This window comes from Lynx canadensis, chromosome D4, assembly GCF_007474595.2.
Source record: "Lynx canadensis isolate LIC74 chromosome D4, mLynCan4.pri.v2, whole genome shotgun sequence".
Taxonomy (NCBI): Eukaryota; Metazoa; Chordata; class Mammalia; order Carnivora; family Felidae; genus Lynx; species Lynx canadensis.
Genome location: NC_044315.2, coordinates 40,558,746 through 40,579,648, shown reverse-complemented (window position 1 = coordinate 40,579,648; position 20,903 = coordinate 40,558,746). Strand labels below are relative to the sequence as shown.

The 20,903-nt window shown below is 39.7% G+C and overlaps 1 protein-coding gene across 3 annotated transcripts in view; it reads right to left on the bottom strand.

Annotated features, from left to right (window-relative positions):
• The window catches only part of CCDC171 (coiled-coil domain containing 171), a 309,890-nt gene extending 290,855 nt beyond the window's left edge, over window positions 1-19,035 (bottom strand). The window contains exons 1-4 of one of the 3 annotated variants that reach the window (XM_030294126.1): window positions 17,975-18,270; window positions 16,478-16,532; window positions 11,900-12,055; window positions 1,415-1,550 (exon numbers count right to left, since the gene is read on the bottom strand). In XM_030294126.1, coding sequence (XP_030149986.1) covers window positions 1,415-1,550; window positions 11,900-11,943 — 180 coding nt within the window. In that variant the 5' untranslated portion in view covers window positions 11,944-12,055; window positions 16,478-16,532; window positions 17,975-18,270. Of the gene's footprint in view, window positions 1-1,414; window positions 1,551-11,899; window positions 12,056-16,477; window positions 16,533-17,974; window positions 18,271-18,892 lie in introns of those variants that run through there. The other 2 variants (XM_030294128.1, XM_030294127.1) reach the window with 2 other exon arrangements.
• Between the last annotated feature and the right edge of the window lie 1,868 nt (window positions 19,036-20,903).

The window sequence follows — 20,903 nt, the reverse complement described above, 5'->3', positions numbered from 1 at the left end:
GGTAACAGGATGTAGGAGAGCAAAGAAAGGAGTGATTAGTTTCACCTAGGAAGGTTTTAAAAGGTTTCCTGACAGGACAGCAACAGAATCTAACAAAGAAGGAAGGTAAATACACTGTTTATGTGTAAATATCAATAAATTACAGCTACCGTTACAGTGCACACTTTATAAATGTTATTTCCCTTATCACAACAACCCTTTGAGACCAGCATTTCACAGTAGGAAAACAATGATGAGCAGGATAAATAACTCGCAGGTCACATATCTTGTAAATAGAAGGGCCAAGAAATGAGTCCAGGTTTGTGTAACTTGATATTCTTCCCACCACACCAGGCTGCCTAAGCTAAGCTTAAAGAACTTGTAAGATTTAAACAGAGAAAAACAAGAAAACAGAGAAAAATACAACAGACAGAAGAGACATAAACATATAATTTATGAATTATCTTAGTGGGAAAGAAAGTACTATCTTTGTAATACATACATATAACATGAAATATCTATTTATACATATACATACTAATACATACTAATAAAAGATATAATGATATAATAAAACAAAAATAAACTAGGATAATTTATGAATTACACTGTATTTTAAATTTTTTTTATGTTTATTCATTTTTGAAAGACAGAGAGAGACAGAGCACAATCAGAGGTGGAACAGGGAGGGGGACACAGAACCCAAAGCAGGCTCCAGGCTCTGAGCTGTCAGCACAGAGCCCGACACGGGGCTCAAACTCACGAACTGCGAGATCATGACCCGAGCCGAAGTCAGATGCTCAACTGACTGAGCCACCCAGGCACCCCTGAATTACACTGTAATTTAAAATTCCATGGGGCACCTGGGTGACTCAGTCAGTTGAGTGTCCGACTCTAGATTTCAGCTCAGGTCATGATCCCAGAATTACGGAATCAAGCCCCACATCAGACTCCATGCTGGGTGTGGAGTCTGCTTAAGATTCTCTCTCTCTCTCTCTCTCTCTCTCTCTCTGTCTCTCCCTCTGCCCCTCCCAACTCACGCTCACGCTCTCTCTTGCTCTCTCTCCTAAAAAAAAAATTCCATACTCAAATCTACTTAAGACTATTCCACAATTGAGCCATAAAAAACTAAATTAAAATTTCAAAAATGTCTCATTTACAAACCCTTTAGTCACTACAGTCATTCATCAATTAATTTTTTATCAAGTTTAACCCATTAATTAAAATAAATTTTAAGACAACATACAAATAAACATAATTCATTAAACTAAGTACTTTAATTCCACTGTATTAAAAAAAAACCTGTTTTCTTTCTTATAATTCTCTTTAAGCACAAGAATGTCATGGGGATGTTAAACATGGAGTCTGTAACATGAAGTGAATCAAAAATAATCAAACTCTGCTTTTAACATTATTTGAGAGAACAAAATTCTACCTCTGCATTGTGCTTAGTTGTTATTTCTAATTTTTCTTTCTTAGCCCGATGAAGTTTCTTTCTGAGATCAGCAGTAATATCCAAGTCTGTTTCACTTTTAAACATTTGTTTTACATCAGAGGAGGCATTCTTCAGCCTATAAAATGAGATAGTAAAATATAATTCTAAGTATAATCTCTAGCATTTCTGATATTCTAATAACTTATTTTTCAGAAATCACAAGGAACATGATACAGTTTTTGCCCTAGAGAAACTTACAACCTAATAAAAGATGTTGATCACAAAATCTAGGTAGAAATACAAAGGAGCATATGGCTAGAAAGAAACCACCATTTCAAGATGGTACTTACAGAATGATCCTATCACAAGCTGTGTAGCTTTGAAACATATTGAATTCTTTTTCTTTTTTAAATACTATATTTACTTATCACAAATGTAATAAATACATATTACAAAATGAAGTGTAAGTAACAATATAGATTCAGGCTTAAAAACAGCAGACCAGGGGTGCTTAAGTGGCTCAGTTATAATTGGTTAAGCATCCAATTCTTGATTTCAGCTCAGGTCATGATCTCACAGTTTATGAGATGAAGCCCCACGTCAGACTCTGTGCTGACAGCATGGAGCCTGCTTAGGATTCTCTCTGACCTTCCCCCACTTGCACTTTTTCTCCCTCCCTTTCAAAATAAATAAATAAACTTATTTAAAAAAAATAACAGCAGACTAAAGCACTCTCTCCCCAAAATTAAAATTAAAAAGTTAATGAAAATATCAGCAAAGAGAATTAAGAGATAAAAATCCACAAGGAGAAAGAACACAGAAGATGAGAAAATAGTAATAACATATTAGAAGTTAGAAAGCAGTTGGATAAGTGGTCATTGATTTACATAAGAGATTTGAATTTAAAGCCAAAAGTGGAGAAAGCAACCTGATTTACACCTGAGCCCCCAAAAGCTCAATTAATTGACAACAGCTTTGCAAATGGGCTAAAAGTAGAGCAGAAAACAAGATAATTGGTTGAAAGTCTGCCAAACAAATGAGATCCTCAGATTCTCTACCCTATACATGACACAACTGGGTACCAATCTCTTTGCCCCACTCTGGCAGAACACTAGGTAAGGGTTTATTCCCTGGAGAGGATAAAACAGAAGGTCTCTGGATTAGAGACATCAGATACAAATGGTGTAAAACCTCACGTCAAAAATAGGAGACTCAAGTCAAAAATTATGTAATAAGCGAGAGCCCAGGTCTTCTAAAACATCTTGCCTGCCAGAACAATGGCAGCCAAGGAGAGAAGGGAAGGGTCTTCCCTAGAGAATCTAACCAGCAAGGTGAAAAGACCTAAGACACTGATGCTAGGGGTTCTCCAATGAACAGCTTAACTACATCATCTTACAGAGAATGCCACAAACACAAAGTCTTACCCACTGAGCTTCCAATCAGCTTGATAGGCCCTGCCTTTATCTTTTTTAATGTTTGTTTATTTTTGAGAGAGAGAGTCCAAGCAGGGGACGGGTACAAAGAGGAGGGAACAGAGAATCTGAAGTAGACTGTGCACTGACATCAGCGAGCCCAATGCAGGGCCTGAACTCACTAATCGTGAGATGATGACCTAAGCTGAAGTCAGATGCTTAACCAACTGAGCCACCCTCTACATTTATTTTTTTATTTTTTATTGTTTTAATTTGAGAGAGAGAGAGAGTGAGAGAGAGTGTGAAAGCGTGAGGGAAAGAGGCAGAGAGAGAGAGAGAGAGAGAGAGAGAGAGAGAGAGAGAGAATCCCAAGCAGGCACCACACTCAACGTGGAGCCCAACACAGAGCTCAATCCCATGACCCTAGGATCATGACGTGAGCTGAAATCAAAAGTTGGACACTCAGCCGACTGAGCCACCCAGGCATCCCCCTATTTTAAATGTGAACAGACAGCTAAGGATCACCAGAAGTTAGGAAGCAAGAGTTAGAAAGAGACAAAATTGTGGGGGTAGGGGAAGAGTCCTCAAAGACTATGCAGGGGAAAGATAGCTTTAAAAAGAGGAAAAAAACATATCTTCAGACAAAAAGAGAAGGTCTAATATCCATAAAACAAAAACTGAATGTAATAAAGAAGGAAATAATCAGAGAACAAAAAAAAAGAACTCTTAGAAATCAAAACACAAACTAAGAAAAGAAAGGCCAAATAAGTAAATGTAAAAGAAAAATCTCCTGGATGCCTGAAAAAAAATTCCAAGGGAAAATAATTTCCACTTAGAATTTTATGCCCAACAAGTTACTTTTCAAAGACAAGGGAATGAGAAAGTTCTAGTTCATACCTACCAAGCACCAAAACATTTACCTCCTATGAAGTGGCTGATGGAAGATTCCACTAAAATAAGGACCTAAACTGAGAAAGACAGGGGATCCCAAAAGTAGGGTAAGACCAAAAAAAAAAAAAAAAAAAAAAAAAAGGCAGCAAAGGGACTTCCAGGATGGTAAAGAAAGGAGCACCAGGTAATAATTGGTCAGTAAAGCACAGCACTAAACGGCAATCTGTCCCAGCTGGAGTACTGGACTGGCCACAGCTTCCAGGAGTGATTTCTTGAAGAAGATGCAAACAGAACACAACAGAATACTTCCGGGGTATGGGTGGAACAGGTGAAGGGGATTTAGGAACATACTTATCAGGATGAGCGCTAAGATATGTACAGAATTGCTGAGTCACTATATTGTACAAGTGAAACTAACATAACACTGTATGTGAAGTATGCTGGCATTAAAATTATTAAAATAACTTGGTTGGAATATAAGGTTGAAGTCATGATAAATTCATAGAAATTAAGCAAACTAAACAATCAATGAAACAATTATCAAGTCCAAGAAAAACAATGTACAAGAGAGAAAAAACTAAATACTCAGAGGCTCAACTAGAAAGTTTCCAAAATTATAATACCATAAACATTGAAAACTAACCAAGATTGCAATGTTAATAAATATAAATAGGACAGAAAAAGGAGGCAAGCATGAATGAAAATGAAATTATGATCTTCTGTAGTCAATAGATAATGGCTAAACCTGAAAAATCTAATACCAATATAAAAAAATTTTAAGAGATACAGGGGTACTTGGGTGGCTCAGTCGGTTAAGTGTCCAACCTCGCCTCAGGTCATGATGTCACAGTTCATGAGTCTGAGCCCCACATCGGGCGCTCTGCTGTCAGCACAGAGCCCACTTGGGATTCTCATTCCCCTCTCTCTACTCCTCCCCCACTCATCCCCCCCCCCTTCTCAAAATAAATAAACTTCAAAAAATTTTTAAGAGATACAGATTTTAAAAATCATCTCGGAGTATGGTGACAGTGCTCGCTTTGGCAGCACATACACCAAAATTGGAATGACACAGAGATTAGCTTGGCCCCTGCCCAGAGTATAGTGACAGATGGTAGCTACAGCTACACTTTTAGTGAGCATAGCATAACATATAGACTTGTTGAATCACTATCTTGTACTGAAATCAATGTAACATTGTGTGTCAACTATACTTCAACACAGAAAGTACAGAATTTTAAATAAAATTAAAAATAATTTTTTTAAGGGGCACCTGGGTGGCTCAGTTGGCTGAGCATCCAACTCTTGATTTAGGCTCAGGTCATGATCCCAAAGTCGTGGGATCAAGCCCTGAGTCAGGCTCTGCACTGAGCATGGAGCCTGCTTAAGATTCTCTTTCTCCCTCTGCCCCTCCCCTGCTCTCTCTCTAAAATTAAAAAAAAAAAAAAAATTCTGAGGGTCACATTAAAAAAATTTTTTTAATAATAATTTTTTTAAATAAAAATCATCTTGGAGAGTTGAAAATGATTGTTTCTAGGGATCAAGACAGTGATCAAGCAAATTAGTACTGTCATTTTTCCTAACAGCAGTAAGTCTAGTAGAACATTAGATTCTTTAAATAATGTATATATGTAAAGTTAATTTTTTTCAATAAAACTAAAAAACAAACAGAGAGAACCAATGAAACCAAAATTTGGTACTTTGAAAAGATTAACAAACTTGTAAATCTTTGGCTAGATTGACAAAAAGGAGAAAAGACTCAAATTATAAAAATAAACAATGAAAGAGGGAATGCCAACCTAGAAGGATTATAATAAATACTACGAACAACTGTATGCCAAGTTAGACAATGTATATCAAATGAACAAATTCCTAGAAAGACTGAAATTATCAAAACTAACCCCAAAACGAACAAAATCTGAATAGACTCATAACAGCTAAAGATATTGAATTTATAATTTAAAAAAATCTAAAAACAAGGCCCAAGTCCAGATGGTTTCCCTAGTAAATTCTACCAAACATTTAAAGAAGAAATAATACCAATCCTAACTTTAGAGGAGGTAGAAACACTTTCCAGCTCATTCTATTAACCCAGCATTACCTAAGATCAAAGTGAGTCAGACATCACAAGAAACTACAGACCAATTTCCCTCATGAATAGAGATGCAAAAAATCCTCAACAAAACATTAGCAAACCAAATCCAACAACATCTTTTTTTTTAATATTTTTCTGTTTATTTATTTTTAGAGAGAGACAGAGCGCGAGCGGGGTTGGGGCAAAGAGAGAGGGAGACACAGAATCCGAAGCAGGCTCCGGGCTCTAAGCTGTCAGCACAGGGTCTGACGCGGGGCTCGAACCCACAAACTGTGAGATCATGACCTGAGCTGAAGTTGGATGCTCAAACGAGTGAATCACCCAGGCGCCCCCCAAATCCAACAACATCTTAAAATGACTACACAGCATGACCAAGTGGGATTTTTATCCCAAAAATAGAAAGTTGATTTAATGTCTGAAAATCAATTGACATGATATACCATTTTACTAAAATAAAAGACAAAAATTACACAATCATCTTAATAGATACAGAAAAAGCATTTGACAAAATTAAGTACCTATTTGTGATTTAAAAAAAAAAAAACTTGGGGTGCCTGGGTGGCTCAGCTGGTTAAGCATCCAACTTTGCCTCAGGTCATGATCTCATGTTTCGTGAGTTGAAGTCCCGCATCAGGCTCTGTGCTGACAGCGCAGAGCCTGGAGCCTGCTTCAGATTCTGTGTCTCCCTCTCTCTCTGCCCCTCCCCCACTCACACTCTGTCTCTCTCTCTCTCTCAAAAATAAATAAATGTTAAAAAAATAAATTAAAAAAAAAAACCTCAACAACCTAAGGATATAAGAAAATTTACTCAATCAGATAAAAAGCATCTATGAAAAACCTACAATTGGCATACTTATTGGTGAAAGACTGAAAGCTTCCCTTAAGACTGGGAGCAAAACAAAGATGTCCACTTCTATTGGAGGTTCTAGGCAGTACAATCATGCAGAAAGAAAACAAACAAAGAGAATATATATTAGAAGGGAAGAAGTAAAACTGTCTTTTTTTTTAAGTAAGCTCTATGCCCCTATGTGGGGCTTGAACTCACAACTCTGAGATCAAGAGTTACATGCTCTATTAATTGAGCCAGCCAGGCACCCCAGAGTAAAACTATCTTTATTTATTTATTTATTTATTTATTTATTTATTTATTTATTTATTTTTAACGTTTATTTATTTTTGAGACAGAGAGAGACAGAGCGTGAACGGGGGAGGGACAGAGAGAGAGGGAGACACAGAATCGGAAGCAGGCTCCAGGCTCTGAGCCATCAGCCCAGAGCCTGACGCGGGGCTCGAACTCACGGACTGTGAGATCGTGACCTGAGCTGAAGTCAGATGCTTAACTGACTGAGCCACCCAGGCGCCCCTGTAAAACTATCTTTAATTGCAAAGGACATGATCCTTTAAGAATATCCTAAGAAATTCATTAAGAAACAAAAACACTGGAATTAAAAAGATTTTAGCAATGTCACAGAATGTAAGATCAATATACAAAAATCAATTACATTTCCATATATTAACAATGAACAATTCAAAAATTAAATTTAAAAAAATAACTCAATGTATAATAGCATCAAAAAAAAAGATTTAGGATTAAATTTAACAAAAGCAGTGTAAGCTTTCCATAGTGAAAATACAAATTATTGGGGCGCCTGGGTGGCGCAGTCGGTTAAGCGTCCGACTTCAGCCAGGTCACGATCTCGCGGTCCGGGAGTTCGAGCCCCGCGTCAGGCTCTGGGCTGATGGCTCGGAGCCTGGAGCCTGTTTCCAATTCTGTGTCTCCCTCTCTCTCTGCCCCTCCTCCGTTCATGCTCTGTCTCTCTCTGTCCCAAAAATAAATAAACGTTGAAAAAAAAAAAATTAAAAAAAAAAAAAAAAAAAAAAAAAAAAACAAATTATTATTTAAAGAAATTAAAGATTTAAATAAATGAAAGACAATGCACATTCACATTCATGCACTGGAAGAGTCAGTACCATTAAGGTGGCAATCGTCTCCAAATTGATCTACAGATTCATCATAATCCCTATCATAATCCCAGAAGGCTTTTTTGGTAAAAAATTGACAAGCTCATCTTAAAATTTACATGGAAAAGCAAAGGACTCAGAATAACTAAAACAATCTTTAAAAAGAACAAATGGGAGAGCTTTTACTTCCTAATTTCAAAACTTACTACAAAGCTACAGTAATCAAACAAATAGCATGGAATTAAATTAAGAAAAGACATGTAGATCAATGTACCATAATTGAGACTAGAAACAAATTTATATTTGGCCCATTAATTTTCAATAAAGGTGTCAAGGCAATTCAATAGGGAAAAAACAGTCTTATCAACAAATAGTTCTGAAACAACTGGCTATCCACACATGCAAAAAGATTAATTTAGACGCTTACCTCACACCATACATAAAAGATAACTTAAAATGGAGCACAGACCTAAATGTAAAAACTGAAATTATATAACTTTTAGAAGAAAACATAGGAGAAAAATTTTCATGACCTTAAGTTAGGCAAAGATTTCATAAATACACAGATATGAAACCTAAAGCATAGTCCATAAAGGAAAAGAATTGGAGGGGTGCCTGGCTGGCTCATTTAGTAGAGCATGTGACACTATCTCAGGGTTGTGAGTTTAAGCCCCATGTTGGGCATGGAGCATACTTAAAAAAAAAAGAACTGGACTTCAAAAAAATTTAAAACATTTGCACTTCAAAGAGACATTATTAAGAAAGTGAAGTCAATGGGGTTGAGTGTTCAATTCTTAATTTTGGCTCAGGTCAGGATCTCAGTCAGTCGGTCAGTAAGCCAGTCAGTCATGGGATCAAGCCCAGGGGTCAGGCTGCATGCTGGGTGAGGAGTCTGCTTGGGATTTCTTTCTCTCTCTCTACCCCTCCCCTGCCCTCATGTGAAGACACACACTTGGGTTCTCGAAAGAAAGAAAGAAAGAAAGAAAGAAAGAAAGAAAGAAAGAAAGAAAGAAAGAAAGAAAGAAAGAAAGAAAGAAAGGAAATCAGTAGAGGGGACGGCAGAATGACGGAATGAACAAGGAATCGAAGGATGAATTGAAGTAAGGCTTCATGGCCATTCCTTCAACTGACGCAAGAAGACAATACACGCCATCAACTAAAGAAAGTCCCTCAAAGCACCTAAAATGAAGCCAAGGCAACAAATGGGAGAAAATATGTGTAAATTATATATTTGATAAAAGATTTGTATCCAGAATATATAAAAAACTCCTAAAGCTCAGTAACAAAAAGACAACCAATTTAAAAATGAGCAAAAGGGGCACCTGGGTGGCTCAGTCGGTTGGGCATCCGACTTCGGCTCAGGTCATGATCTCACGGTCCGTGAGTTCGAGCCCCGCGTCGGGCTCTGTGCTGACAGCTCAGAGCCTGGAGCCCGTTTCAGACTCTGTGTCTCCCTCTTTCTCTGCCCCTCCCCTGTTCATGCTCTGTCTCTCTCTGTCTCAAAAATAAATGTTAAAAAAAAATAAATAATAAAGTAAAAAAATAAAAAAAAATAAAAATGAGCAAAAGATCTGAATAGGCTTTTCACCAATGAAGATATATAAATGGCAAAAAAAAAAAAAAAAGCACATACAAAGATGCTCAACATATTACTCATTAGGAAAATATAAATTAAAATCATAACATGCCACTTCACATTCACTGTAATGGCTATAATCAAAAAGTCAATCAAAAAAATTCAATCACTTATATTGTACAACTGAAACTAATATAGCACATCAAGTTAATTAACCACACTGGAATTAAAATAAATTTTTTAAAAAGATCAGAAAATAAGTATTGGCAAGAATGTGGAGAAACTAAAACCCTCATATACTGCTGGTAGAAATGTAAAATGGTTCAGCTATTTTAGAATACAATCTAGCAGTTTCTTTTATGTTTTTTTTTACATTTATTGATTTTTGAGAGAGAGATACAGAGCTTGAGCAGGGGAGGGGCAGAGAGAGAGAGAGGGAGACACAGAACTCAAAGCAGGCTCCAAGCTCCACACTGTCTGCACAGAGCCTGACGCAGGGCTCGAACTCACAAACTGCAAGATCATGACCTGAGCCAAAGTTGGACGCTTAACTGACTGAGCCACCCAGGCACCCCCAGCAGTTTCTTAAAAAAATTAACATAGGGACGCCTGGGTGGCTCAATCGGTTAAAGGTCTGCCAGACTCTTGGTTTCGGCTCAGGTCATGATCTCACAGTTTTGTGAATTCAAGCCCCACATCGGGCTCTGTGCTGGCAGCGACGAGCTTGCTTGGGATTCTCTCTCTCCCTCCCTCTCTGCCCCTTCCTCTCCTCTTACTCTCTCAAGTAAACAAACTTAAAAAAAAAATTTAACATGAACTTACTGTACAATGAAGTGATGCTGGTCCTAAGAATCTACACAAGAGAAATCACCTCCACCCAAAGACTTGTACACAAATGTTCATAACAGTATTTTTCATAATAACCAAAAAGTGGAAACAACCTGCATGTCCATCAGCTGGTGAGTGGGTAACCAAAATGTGCTATAGCCATACAACAGAATAGTATTCAGCAATAAAAAAGAAACGAAATACTGATTCCTGTTAACAATAAGATAAACCTGAAGAACATGCCTAGTGAAAGAAGCCAGACACAAAAGACCACATATTGTGTGATTCCATTTATATGAATTGTTCAGAAAAGGAAAATATAGAAATAAAAAGTAAATTAGTGGTATATAGCAAAGTTTAACTTCATTTAGCCAGATTCTAGAACCCTAAAGAATGATTTAGTCATTAAAAATCATGGCAGATAAATATTTATGTGGTAAAATGTTCCCTCCAAAAGTGAAAAGGCTTTCAGCAAAATAAAAAGTTTATATTTTATTCCCTACCTTTCTCCAGAAAGGACTTAAGGTAGCTTCTAAAGATAGGTGGGAAATGTTTCTATAGCAAATCCTATTTATAGTTGAAGTACATGTTAGTCATGGTCTTTGCCCCACCCACACATCCTGGCTGAAAAGGCAGTCTAGATCAGTTCTTCCTAAACTAAACATGCGCCAGCACTATTCCCCTCAACCCCATACATGATGCTCTTGTAAAATGTAAAATATGTTTTAATTTTTTAGAGAGAGTAAGAAAGAGAGCACGAGCAGGGGAGAGGGGCAGAGGGAGAGAGAGAGTGAGGATCTGAAGCAGGTTCCACACTCAGCATGGAGCGCAATGCAGGGCTCAATCCCGCTACCCAGGGATCATGACCTGAGCTGAAATCAGGAGTCAGAGTCTCAACGGACTGAGCCACCAAGGTGCTCCTAAAATATATATAAAATGAGTAACTAAATATGAAATTTTAAAAACAGATAAAATACAACCCCAAGTGTTTTATTACCAGATTCCACGAACAGAAAATTACTCTGTTACGTGATTATAAAAGTTTCTAAACACTTTCAATTTCTGTACTTGTTCCTTTGTAAACCACCCTTTGGGTTGCACTCCCCAAAGTGACTCAGTTTTACACGACAGACTTAAGAGTTTTATATTTTTCACATTAGAGGTGAATCAACCAAAAGTAGGCACCTCCCCCAAAGGCTGATATCCGGGGTACAAAAGAGACAAGCAACAGCAATTCTTGGAATACAAACTGCAAGTAAAAGCAGTTGCGATGGGAGCTAAAACCAAAGGAATGCCTGACCAGAAGTCGTGAACTACCACCGGGGCAAGAAGGAAGAACCAGAGCCACCGAGACTAGGGCTGACCAAAGGAAGGACCACAGAGAAATGCGAAGCCGCAGAAATATGAGGACAAAAGATTTAGAGAAGTAGAAACGAATAAGCAATTCTCTAAGGACAGGAGAAAGCACACACACTCTGACTCTCACGGATGAGTTAACCAAGGAAAACAGACTGTTCTGGTGCCTGTGAAGCATCTTGCCTGCTCCTCCAGGCGCACAAAGCCTCGCCCCCCCCCCCCCCCCCGCGAGGGTCCATTCTCACACACTGTGTGTGTCCATTCTCGCACACTGCGAGAATCCTTACAGTCAGCAGCCCCAACCACTTCTCCCTGCTGCTTACGACCCAAAAGCTCTCCTCAACAAAAGGAAGAGACTGGAGGCTTACCTTTGGGTATCAACAGGGGCATCACTCAAAGTGTTTAAACTCATGGTAAGTCTTCCAACTTTCAAAATAGCCCACTGTTTCTCAATGATATACTTCGTTATTGATGATTAAAACCGTCTGAGATGTCTGTGGCTTACAGGTTAGATGGGCTGAAGTCTGTTAACATAGTAAACAATATAACAGTGGTTATATATGTGAGTCTTGAGACTACAGGTGATTTTCGTGTTTTTCTTCAACTTACTTGTATTTTTAAAATTATTCCATAACACACATTTAAATACTCATATTTTTAAAAGCTATTACGTTTGATTTAAGATAGATTAGAAGCAAAAATGGCAAAATGTTAAAAAAATATTCCTTCTTGTAACAACAAGTTTCTATTATATTATTTTAATTTCTCTAATAAAAGGAAAAAATTATCTCAATAAAATAGTGACCAATGGGACGCCTAGGTGGCTCAGTCAGTTAAGCATCCAACTTCAGCTCAGGTCATGATCTCACAGTTCATGAGTTTGAGCCCCGAGTAGGGCTCTGTGCTAACAGCTCACAGCCTGCAGCCTGCTGTGGATTCTGTCTTCCTCTCTCTACCCCTACCCCTCTGTCTCTCTCTCTCTCTCTCTCCCCCTCAAAAATAAACATTAAAAAAATTTTTTTTAAATAGTGACCAATTACTCTTGAACTAGAAAAGGAATGTAGAACCTATTTCTAGGGAACAGAATTCAGTTTGAAGGAAAGTGAAGTCCAGGGACGTTTTTAAGTCCCTAAAGCCTTTTTCATAAATGAGATTTTTTTAAGCTTATTTATTTACTTTGAGAGAGAGCATGCGCACAAGTTGGGGGGCAGAGGGAGAAGGAGAGAATTCCAGACAGGCTCCACACTGTCAATGCAGAGCCTGATTCAGGGCTCGAACTCAGGAGTCATGAGATCATGAACTGAACTGAAGTCAGATGCTTAACCGACTGAGTTGGGCATAAGTGAGATACTTTTAATGCAATGCTACAATCAAAGAGACCAAAGTACTCCCAACAAATGATCTCATGGTAATTTTTAAAGTCCTTCTCTTAAGGGACCAAGGAAGAATAAAGAGAGTAGTTGTCACTTACACTGACCTCTCTGGAACCACCTTCTATGAGAGATAATCCAAATTATACAAAGCCCACTATTTAAAGTAAGTTGCTTTACTATATTTATAGTATGAAGGAATCTCTGGAGAAATATTTTAAACAGAGATAACAATAATTAAGCCCAAACAGATACAAATAATCAAGATCCCAGAAGTGTCCCTTGGTATACCTAGAAGAAGTGCAACATCCCAGAAAGACCATAGCTTTGGACTTGGAGAGATGTGACTTAGGATGCCTTTAAGTATCTTTATTAGTGTTGCCGTGGGCAAGTGGCTTACCGTGTGAGCCTGTTTCCTCAACCTTAAGAAGGGAATAATTACATCAATCTCATATATTTGAGATAGAAATAATACATCCAGCATATATACAGTTCTCAGTCACTGTACATTTCTGTTACTGAGCACAAACCCTACTCTCTATTACCCTCTTTTACTGAACACAAACTTTGAGAATGGGACAAACTTCAAGCAAGCTTTTCTGACTTCATGGAATGCCGTTTTGTGTTGTTTTTGTGCGTTAAAAGTTATGGTGGCTTGTTTCTGAGATTTCCTGGCCCTGTTTCCTCCTGCAGTTTGGTCTAGGCCATTGCTTTGCTTTGCCAATCAAGATGGAGACAGAACCTTGATGCTGAGAACCTAGTAATGATTCCTACAGACAAACACCTAGGGATATTTAAAAACAATCAGTGATTTAGCTGATACTACAATAGTGTGACCCAAGACAAAGATGGAATTTTTACCAACATGGAGGGAAGAATTCTATTTCCCTGTGGACCCTAAAGACTAAGTTTGGAAAGAGTGGCAGACAAACAAATACCACTGTCAGTTTATTGATCACCTAATACAGTGCCAAACCCTGTACCTGTGCTTCATACGCAGAACCCTGGCCCCTATGACACTGCAATGCAAAGATTATCTTACCTGAGGTTTATATCCTCACTTCAACTGAGGAAACTCATCTGATTCAAAAAGGCTAAACGACTTGCGTAAGGGCAGTCACCAACTAAATGGTGGATACTAAGGACTCAATCAAGCTCTTCTGATACTGAGTCCCCAAATCTTTTCACCTTACCACCATGCCCCCAAAGGTCAGACTTCAGAGAAACTGTCCTCACAATTCACAATGGAAGTTAAAGAGTTAAAACCTAGAAAGAACAAACTCTTCTATACTTAACAGTAATGTCCAAGGCTAAAAATCAGATATATAAAATGTTTCTATTTTTGTGAAAAAGATGAAACACACACACGTATACATATGTGTCACAAAATGCACAAACAGAACCCCTAACTCACAGGAAAAGGATAGGGCTTTAATAATGTCCGTTGTGTTGTGTTTTGATTTTACCTTGGGCAGAGAAGTATGGGAAGAGGTAGTTTACCAAATTTAATAAAGTTGTTCCAAGAAAGCTAAATTAAAAGGAATTAAGTAGGGGCACCTGGCTGGCTCGGTTGGTAGAACATGCGACTCTTGAACCCATTGAGTTCAAGCCCAATGTTGGGTTTAGAGATTACTCACAAATAAAGTCTTTAAAAAAAATTAAGTAAGTAATGATATGTGTCACAACATGGGTAAACCTTGAAAACAGTATGCTAAGTGAAAGAAACCAGACACAAAAGGCCACATATTGTGATTCCATGCATATAAAATGTATGGAATGGGCAAATACATAGAAACAAAAAGTAGATTTGTAGTTGCCAGAGGACAGGGAGAAGGGGAATTGGGTCTGAATGTTAATAGGTATGAGGTTTCTTCTGGGGAGTGTTCTGGGTTTCTTTTTGGGAGTGATGGAAGTGTTCTGGAATTAGATAGTGGTGATTGTTGTAGAACATGGTGAATATGCTAAAAACCAATGAATTGTACACTTTAAAACAGTGAATTTTGAGATGTAAGTTATACCCCAATTTTTTAAATTCATCATCAAAAGAAAAAAATCCTATCTAAAGTCTCCTTTAGGGGCGTCTGGGTAGCTCAGTCGGTTAAGCATCCGACTTTGGCTCAGGTCATGGTCTCACGGTTTGTGGTTTGAGCCCCACATCAGGCTCTGTATTGAAAGCTCAGAGCCTGGAGCCTGCTTAGGATTCTGTGTCTCCCTCTCTCTGCCCCTCCCCCACCTCAAAAATAAAAATAAACTTTAAAAGTAATAACGATAATTAGGGGTGCCTGGATGGCTCAGTTGGTTGAGTGTCTGACTCTTGATTTTGGCTCAGGTCCTGATCTCATGGTTCGTGGGATCGAGCCCTACATTGGGCTTTGTGCTGACAGTGTGGGACCTGCTTGGGATTCTCTCTCTCCCTCTCTCTCTGCCTCTCCCCTGCACACATGCATGCTCTCTCCTCAAAATAAATAAACTTAAAAAAAAAAAAGGAAAAGAAGATAACGAATGATGAGGCAAGTAGCTAGGTACAGTAATGAAAATGTCAATGAAATAGGGAGTTAGGTCAAAGAATTACAGGTTCCTCACATAATGCGTTCCAAGCTTTACTTGAAACTTCCTGTGAGATGCCACAAATTAAAATAAACACCTTAGCTAATCTGTACAAGTAATTACAAATTTCTTATGACATGCAATCAACATCAGCCTTCCTCCAATATGTATCTAACTCTGTAAATAATGCTTTCCTTTTGAAAACATTCAATACGCCATTATCTATCAACAAATTATGATACCTCAAAGCCACTCCTACTATCATCACAACAACTGTAACAAAGATCCCCTCTCCAGACAGAGTGCTAAAAACCTTTTATAGATTATCTGATTTCTGTCTATACCAATCCCAAGGGGGAGATATTGTTAATGTCCCCCCTTTCTATCTAAGGAAACTAGGGCTTAAAAATATTCAATCACTTGTCCAAAGTCAAATCTCTAGTACGCGACAGAGTCTGGATTCAAGCCCATATTGGCTGACTCCATAGGTCTGCTGTGTGCCTTGCCACTGGCCTTCAAGACATGGTTCATGCCCAGCCAGAGAACATGTGAGGCGTTGCTTGTCAGGGAAGCACTTCTACTCACTACTGCAGATTTTTCAAACACATCTCATTCTTCCCTGCACCCCTACCCCATCCAAACTAACTACAAGTCAGGGGCTTCCCAATGAAGGAGGACTCAGATCTCCAGTGGATTTTCAATCCAAATGCACTACCACAGGCTTGGGTCCAAACCAGGCTATCCTGGAGCAGTGATCGATAAAGGCAAAGTTTAATACAGCTTTTTATGTTAATGTATTAATAGATTAATCTTCTGTTGGTAGTGGAGTTGGACTATTCTCACCATTCCTACTAAAATAGATGAGGGAAATTATGTATATCCTTCTTCAATAACAAGTTATTTAGAAATAGGTAATGGGGCAATTGAGACCAAGGGATCAATGATCTAGACATCCTAAGAGTAAATACCAGCCAGAAACACAATTCTACTTTAGATTTCAGAGCCACTGCTGGTACAAAGTTTTCCTACCTCACAGTCGAGTCCTTCAGTGGATCATCCAGAATGTATTCATCTCTTGGTGTGTCTGTACAGATCCAGGGGGAAAAGGGAGGAGGGGGGAATGAAAAGATAAAAGCCACTATTACTGAGCACTTACTATGTGCCAGTTACTGCACTAACCATACCCTGATGTCACTGAATCCTCCCGACGGTCTATGAGATGATTATGCCCATTTCGCAGATAAGGAGCACTAAGGCTTGGAGAGGCTGAGTAACTTGCATAAAGATATTCAATGGGAGGGTTAGAATTCAAATTCACCTCTGGCTGACTCCTAAGCCCACCCTTTTTCACAACACAATGCTGACTTCAATAATAACATCTGTGTTGGGGAATTCTATCTGCAGATTTCTATATTTCACCTTTAAAAGGATGTCTGGTTCTTTCATCAAAACAAACCATGACAAGGGGGCTGAGACAATCAAAGAATTTTAGAATTAAATAGGACTTTAAAGACCAAGTCTATCCTCCTAATCTCACAGATAAGGAATCTAATGTCTAGTAAGCTTAGGTGATTGGCCTTAGGTTACTAGGCTAATAAAACTCTATACCAGGACTAATACACAAAGCTCCAGATTAAAACTACTCCCTTCTTTCCTCTCAGCAGGTTGCATTGCCTTTGTTTCTTCTTCATTTCATGAGAAACCACTGTAATTTCTGCTCTACCATCGTTTTGTTGTTGTTAGGCACTAACTCTTCAATAAAACAGGTGACAAAATGGGAGGTGACAAATGGGAGGATCTTCTCTCCAAAATTATGTGAACTATACAAAACATCGATGTGTTTTGTATTCGAAAGAGGTGAGCACCAACTGAAATTGGTGAGTAAACTTACGCAGAATCATGAGAGATCTACTTAAAATGAAAAAATATGTATTTGCCTAGGATAATTATCACGATGAAATAAAGAACAGTCAAAAGGAGGCTCTACTTCTGTAGAAAATGTACAACCCTGGAAAAACAGCCAAATTTTCTACATCTGTTAGAGTCCTGAAAGTAAGCAGTGGAAGCTACAGATAACAGCCTAACACAATTCATTCTTTCATTTATCAAACATTTATACAGTGTCTAATGTGTGGCTGGCATTTTTTTTTTTTTTTTTTAAGGATGAAAAAGACGTGGTCCTTGTCCTCCAAGATCTTACTGATTATCGGAGGGGAATAGCTCGGTAGTCAGGGGTTGTAAACCTTAGAAGCAAGGGCATGCCCTCTGGGTCCCTATTCAGTCCTCTGGGTACCTCTGCAGCGGTCTCAGATTAAGATTCTCCAAGGGGATCTTTCCCCCAAATATGCGGAGAGGCCCAGCCCAGGGAGCTGGAGGCGTGTCCCCACAAACGACAGCAACAGTCCCAGGACAACCACAAACTAACTCGGGGTTCCCCATAACTCTCACTGCAGCCACCCATACCGTTCCTCTCAACACCTCCCCGACCAAGTCGTTCGCCTCGAAGCCCCCACACCCCGTGGTTACCTCAGGGGGCTCCCGTGGTCCAGACAAGACACCCAAGACCCCAGGGGCAGCTCCAAATCTCAATGGTAGAAAGAGGTCTAGGCCGATCGCGGGGGTCAGAGCAAAAACTGTTGGAACCCGACGGACTCTAGGACCCGGGAGGGGGAACGAATAGAGAAGGGGGACAAGAGTGGACAAGCCCTAGGGAGACGGTGTTTACAACGGCCACTTCCGGAGACTGGGCTTCCCTCGCAGACCTTCGCAGACTTTCGCAGGCCTCCCGGCCCCGCCCCAGCCGACCTCTCTCCTCCCGCCTCCCGCGGCCCGAAGCTCCAGGATACGCACTCGGAGAAAGCCGAGCTCGGGTTGGAAGAGCTAAGCCCGCGAAGCTGCGCGGCCGCGCTGGAAGGCGTGCAGGCGCATGCGCCGTTGCTGAGAAGCGGCGCGCCCGTGCCCGCGCGCATTCCCGCGTCGCGCCCGTCCCTCCCGCCACGAGAACGGCCTGGCCCACGCTCCAATGTGCTGTTCTCATCGTGAGGTCCCCAGGACCTCAGAATCCCAGTCTCAGAATCCCAGAGCCGACAGACAATGCATTTTTCTAAGCCTTAAACCCTTTCCGCGTTTACTAAAAAAAAAAAAAATCTTAGGAGGCTGGATCCCCGATTGTGCATTAAACTGCGGATCCTAAGGCCAGTGGAGCCCTTCGGGGTCTGTGGATTGGTGCCAAAGCCTGGCGGAAATTCTCGGGACTCCGCTTCTGCGCAAGTGGCTGGTTTCCCGCTGTTTAGCCTGCTCTCTGCCTGCCAGACGCTTCTTGTCCCCTCCCCCCATCCCCATTGTAGCCCAGCTTGGGGTGGTAAACAAGGGCCGGGAAAATACGGGTCAGCGCGCTGATACTGTTGCAGCGCCTTTCCTTATAAATATTACGTAACGAGGTACCTTGCAAAAAAAGTCCTTAGAGCCTTAACATGTGCTCCCATCTCTTTCCAGTCTTCCTCCAAGCCCCCTAGTGCACGCGCACACACACGCGCCTTCCTCCAGTTGATAATTTATACTTTGGTTTCTTCCGGTCGCTGCTTCACAATCTGCTGCCGCCCCAGGAAGATTGGAAAACCAAACCCTCTTTTGTTCCTTGGCATTTGAAAACCTGTTCCCCAAAGAACAATGCAATTTGGCGGGGATTTTGATTGAGGATTTTGTCTTCACCACCTCCACCTCCTCCGCACAAAAAGGCGTTTGATACAAAATGAACCTTTAATGCTAAAATTGTGCCATGTTAATTGTAATCAACCTGAAACCAGGTGTAGGGGCCGGCTTTTCCGTGTGTCCTTGGGGAAAGCCAACGGTCATAAATGCAAATATAAATTGAGATTAAAACATCCTTGATTCCTGTAACACTGAAACTTAATTGGTTTGAGTTTTCACTTACATTAAAAAAGGAAGCCCATCCCCCTTCCTATTAATTTTGCCAGAAAGAGGATAATTACTTCAAAGGAAAGAGTTTATGGAAAGGAAAAACGAGCCCGCTCTAACATTTAGAAATGCAGTGGAAAATTACAACAGACTAATGAGATTAGGGCTTGTTTGGCTTCACAAGTTTCAAATATTTATAAGACTTATTTATGTTTTTTTTTAAAAAATAACAAAATTGGGGCTCCTGCGTGGCTCAGTGGGTCGAGGGGCGACCTCAGCTCAGGTCTTGATCTCCCAATTCTTGGGGTCGAGCCCCACCTCCAGCTCTGTGCTGACAGCTCAGAGCCTGGATCCTGCTTTGGATTCTGTGTCTCCCTCTCTCTGCCCCTCCGCCACTCACACTGTGTCTCTCTCAAAAATACAAAAAAAATAAAACATTAAAAAAAGTTTTTTTAATCACAAAATTGAATATTGTATGGCAAGGATAAATGGCAAAGGTATTACTGCACTTTTTCAAGCCGAGAATGAAGCCTTGCAATCTTTATTTATTTGTTCATTCAGTATTTATTGAATACAGACTATATACCTAGCTTGGAGCTAGGTGATAGAAATACAGGATATTTAACATAAGTACAATGGGAATCAGAACAGGCAAATGTTAATAAACAACCACGAGCACCCCCAAAGGCTTTAAAGAGTACAGTTAGCTTACTCTGGGAAGATGGTTATAGATTCATCAAGCTGAGAAGGAACTGGAAGACATGGAAGCTACACAGGCCAGCACAGGAAACAGCAGGAGTATTTATTTGGAAAACTGGAAGAAGTTCTGTGCGAAGTCTTCAGAGTGGGAGAAGAGGGTGGAGTAAGATAACAGGCTGGAGAAGTAAGCCAACCCCAGATCACAAGGACCTTCTAGGTCATACACTAGTCCCCCTTATCCATGGTTTCTCTTTCCAGGACTTCCATTACCTGAGGTCAAACAAGGTCAGAAAGCAGATCATCCTCCTTCACACATATTCAGAAGATCAGTAGTAGCCTAAGTCTATGTCATAATGCCTGCATCATTCACCTTGCTTCTCTCATCACATTTTTTTAATCATCAAAAGAGTAGGGTACAATAAATATTTTTTCTGAGAGACAGAGACCATATTCACATAACTTTTATTACAATGTATTATTATAATTTTTCTTTTATTATTGTTGCTAATCTCTTACTATGTCTAATTTTTAATTTAACCTTGTCATAGGTGTGTATGCATAAGAAAAAAACATCTGAGAATGCAAGCTGGTGCAGCCACTCTGGAAAACAGTATGGAGGTTCCTCAAAAAAACAAAAATAGACTACCCTACAACCCAGCAATTGCACTACTAGGCATTTATCCAAGGGATACAGGTGTGCTGTTTCAAAGGGACACATGCCCCTCCCCATGTTCATAGCAGCACTACCAACAATAGCCAAAGTCTGGAAAGAGCCCAAATGTCCATCGATGGATGAATGGATAAAGAAGAGGTGGTATTTATATACAAAGGAGTATTA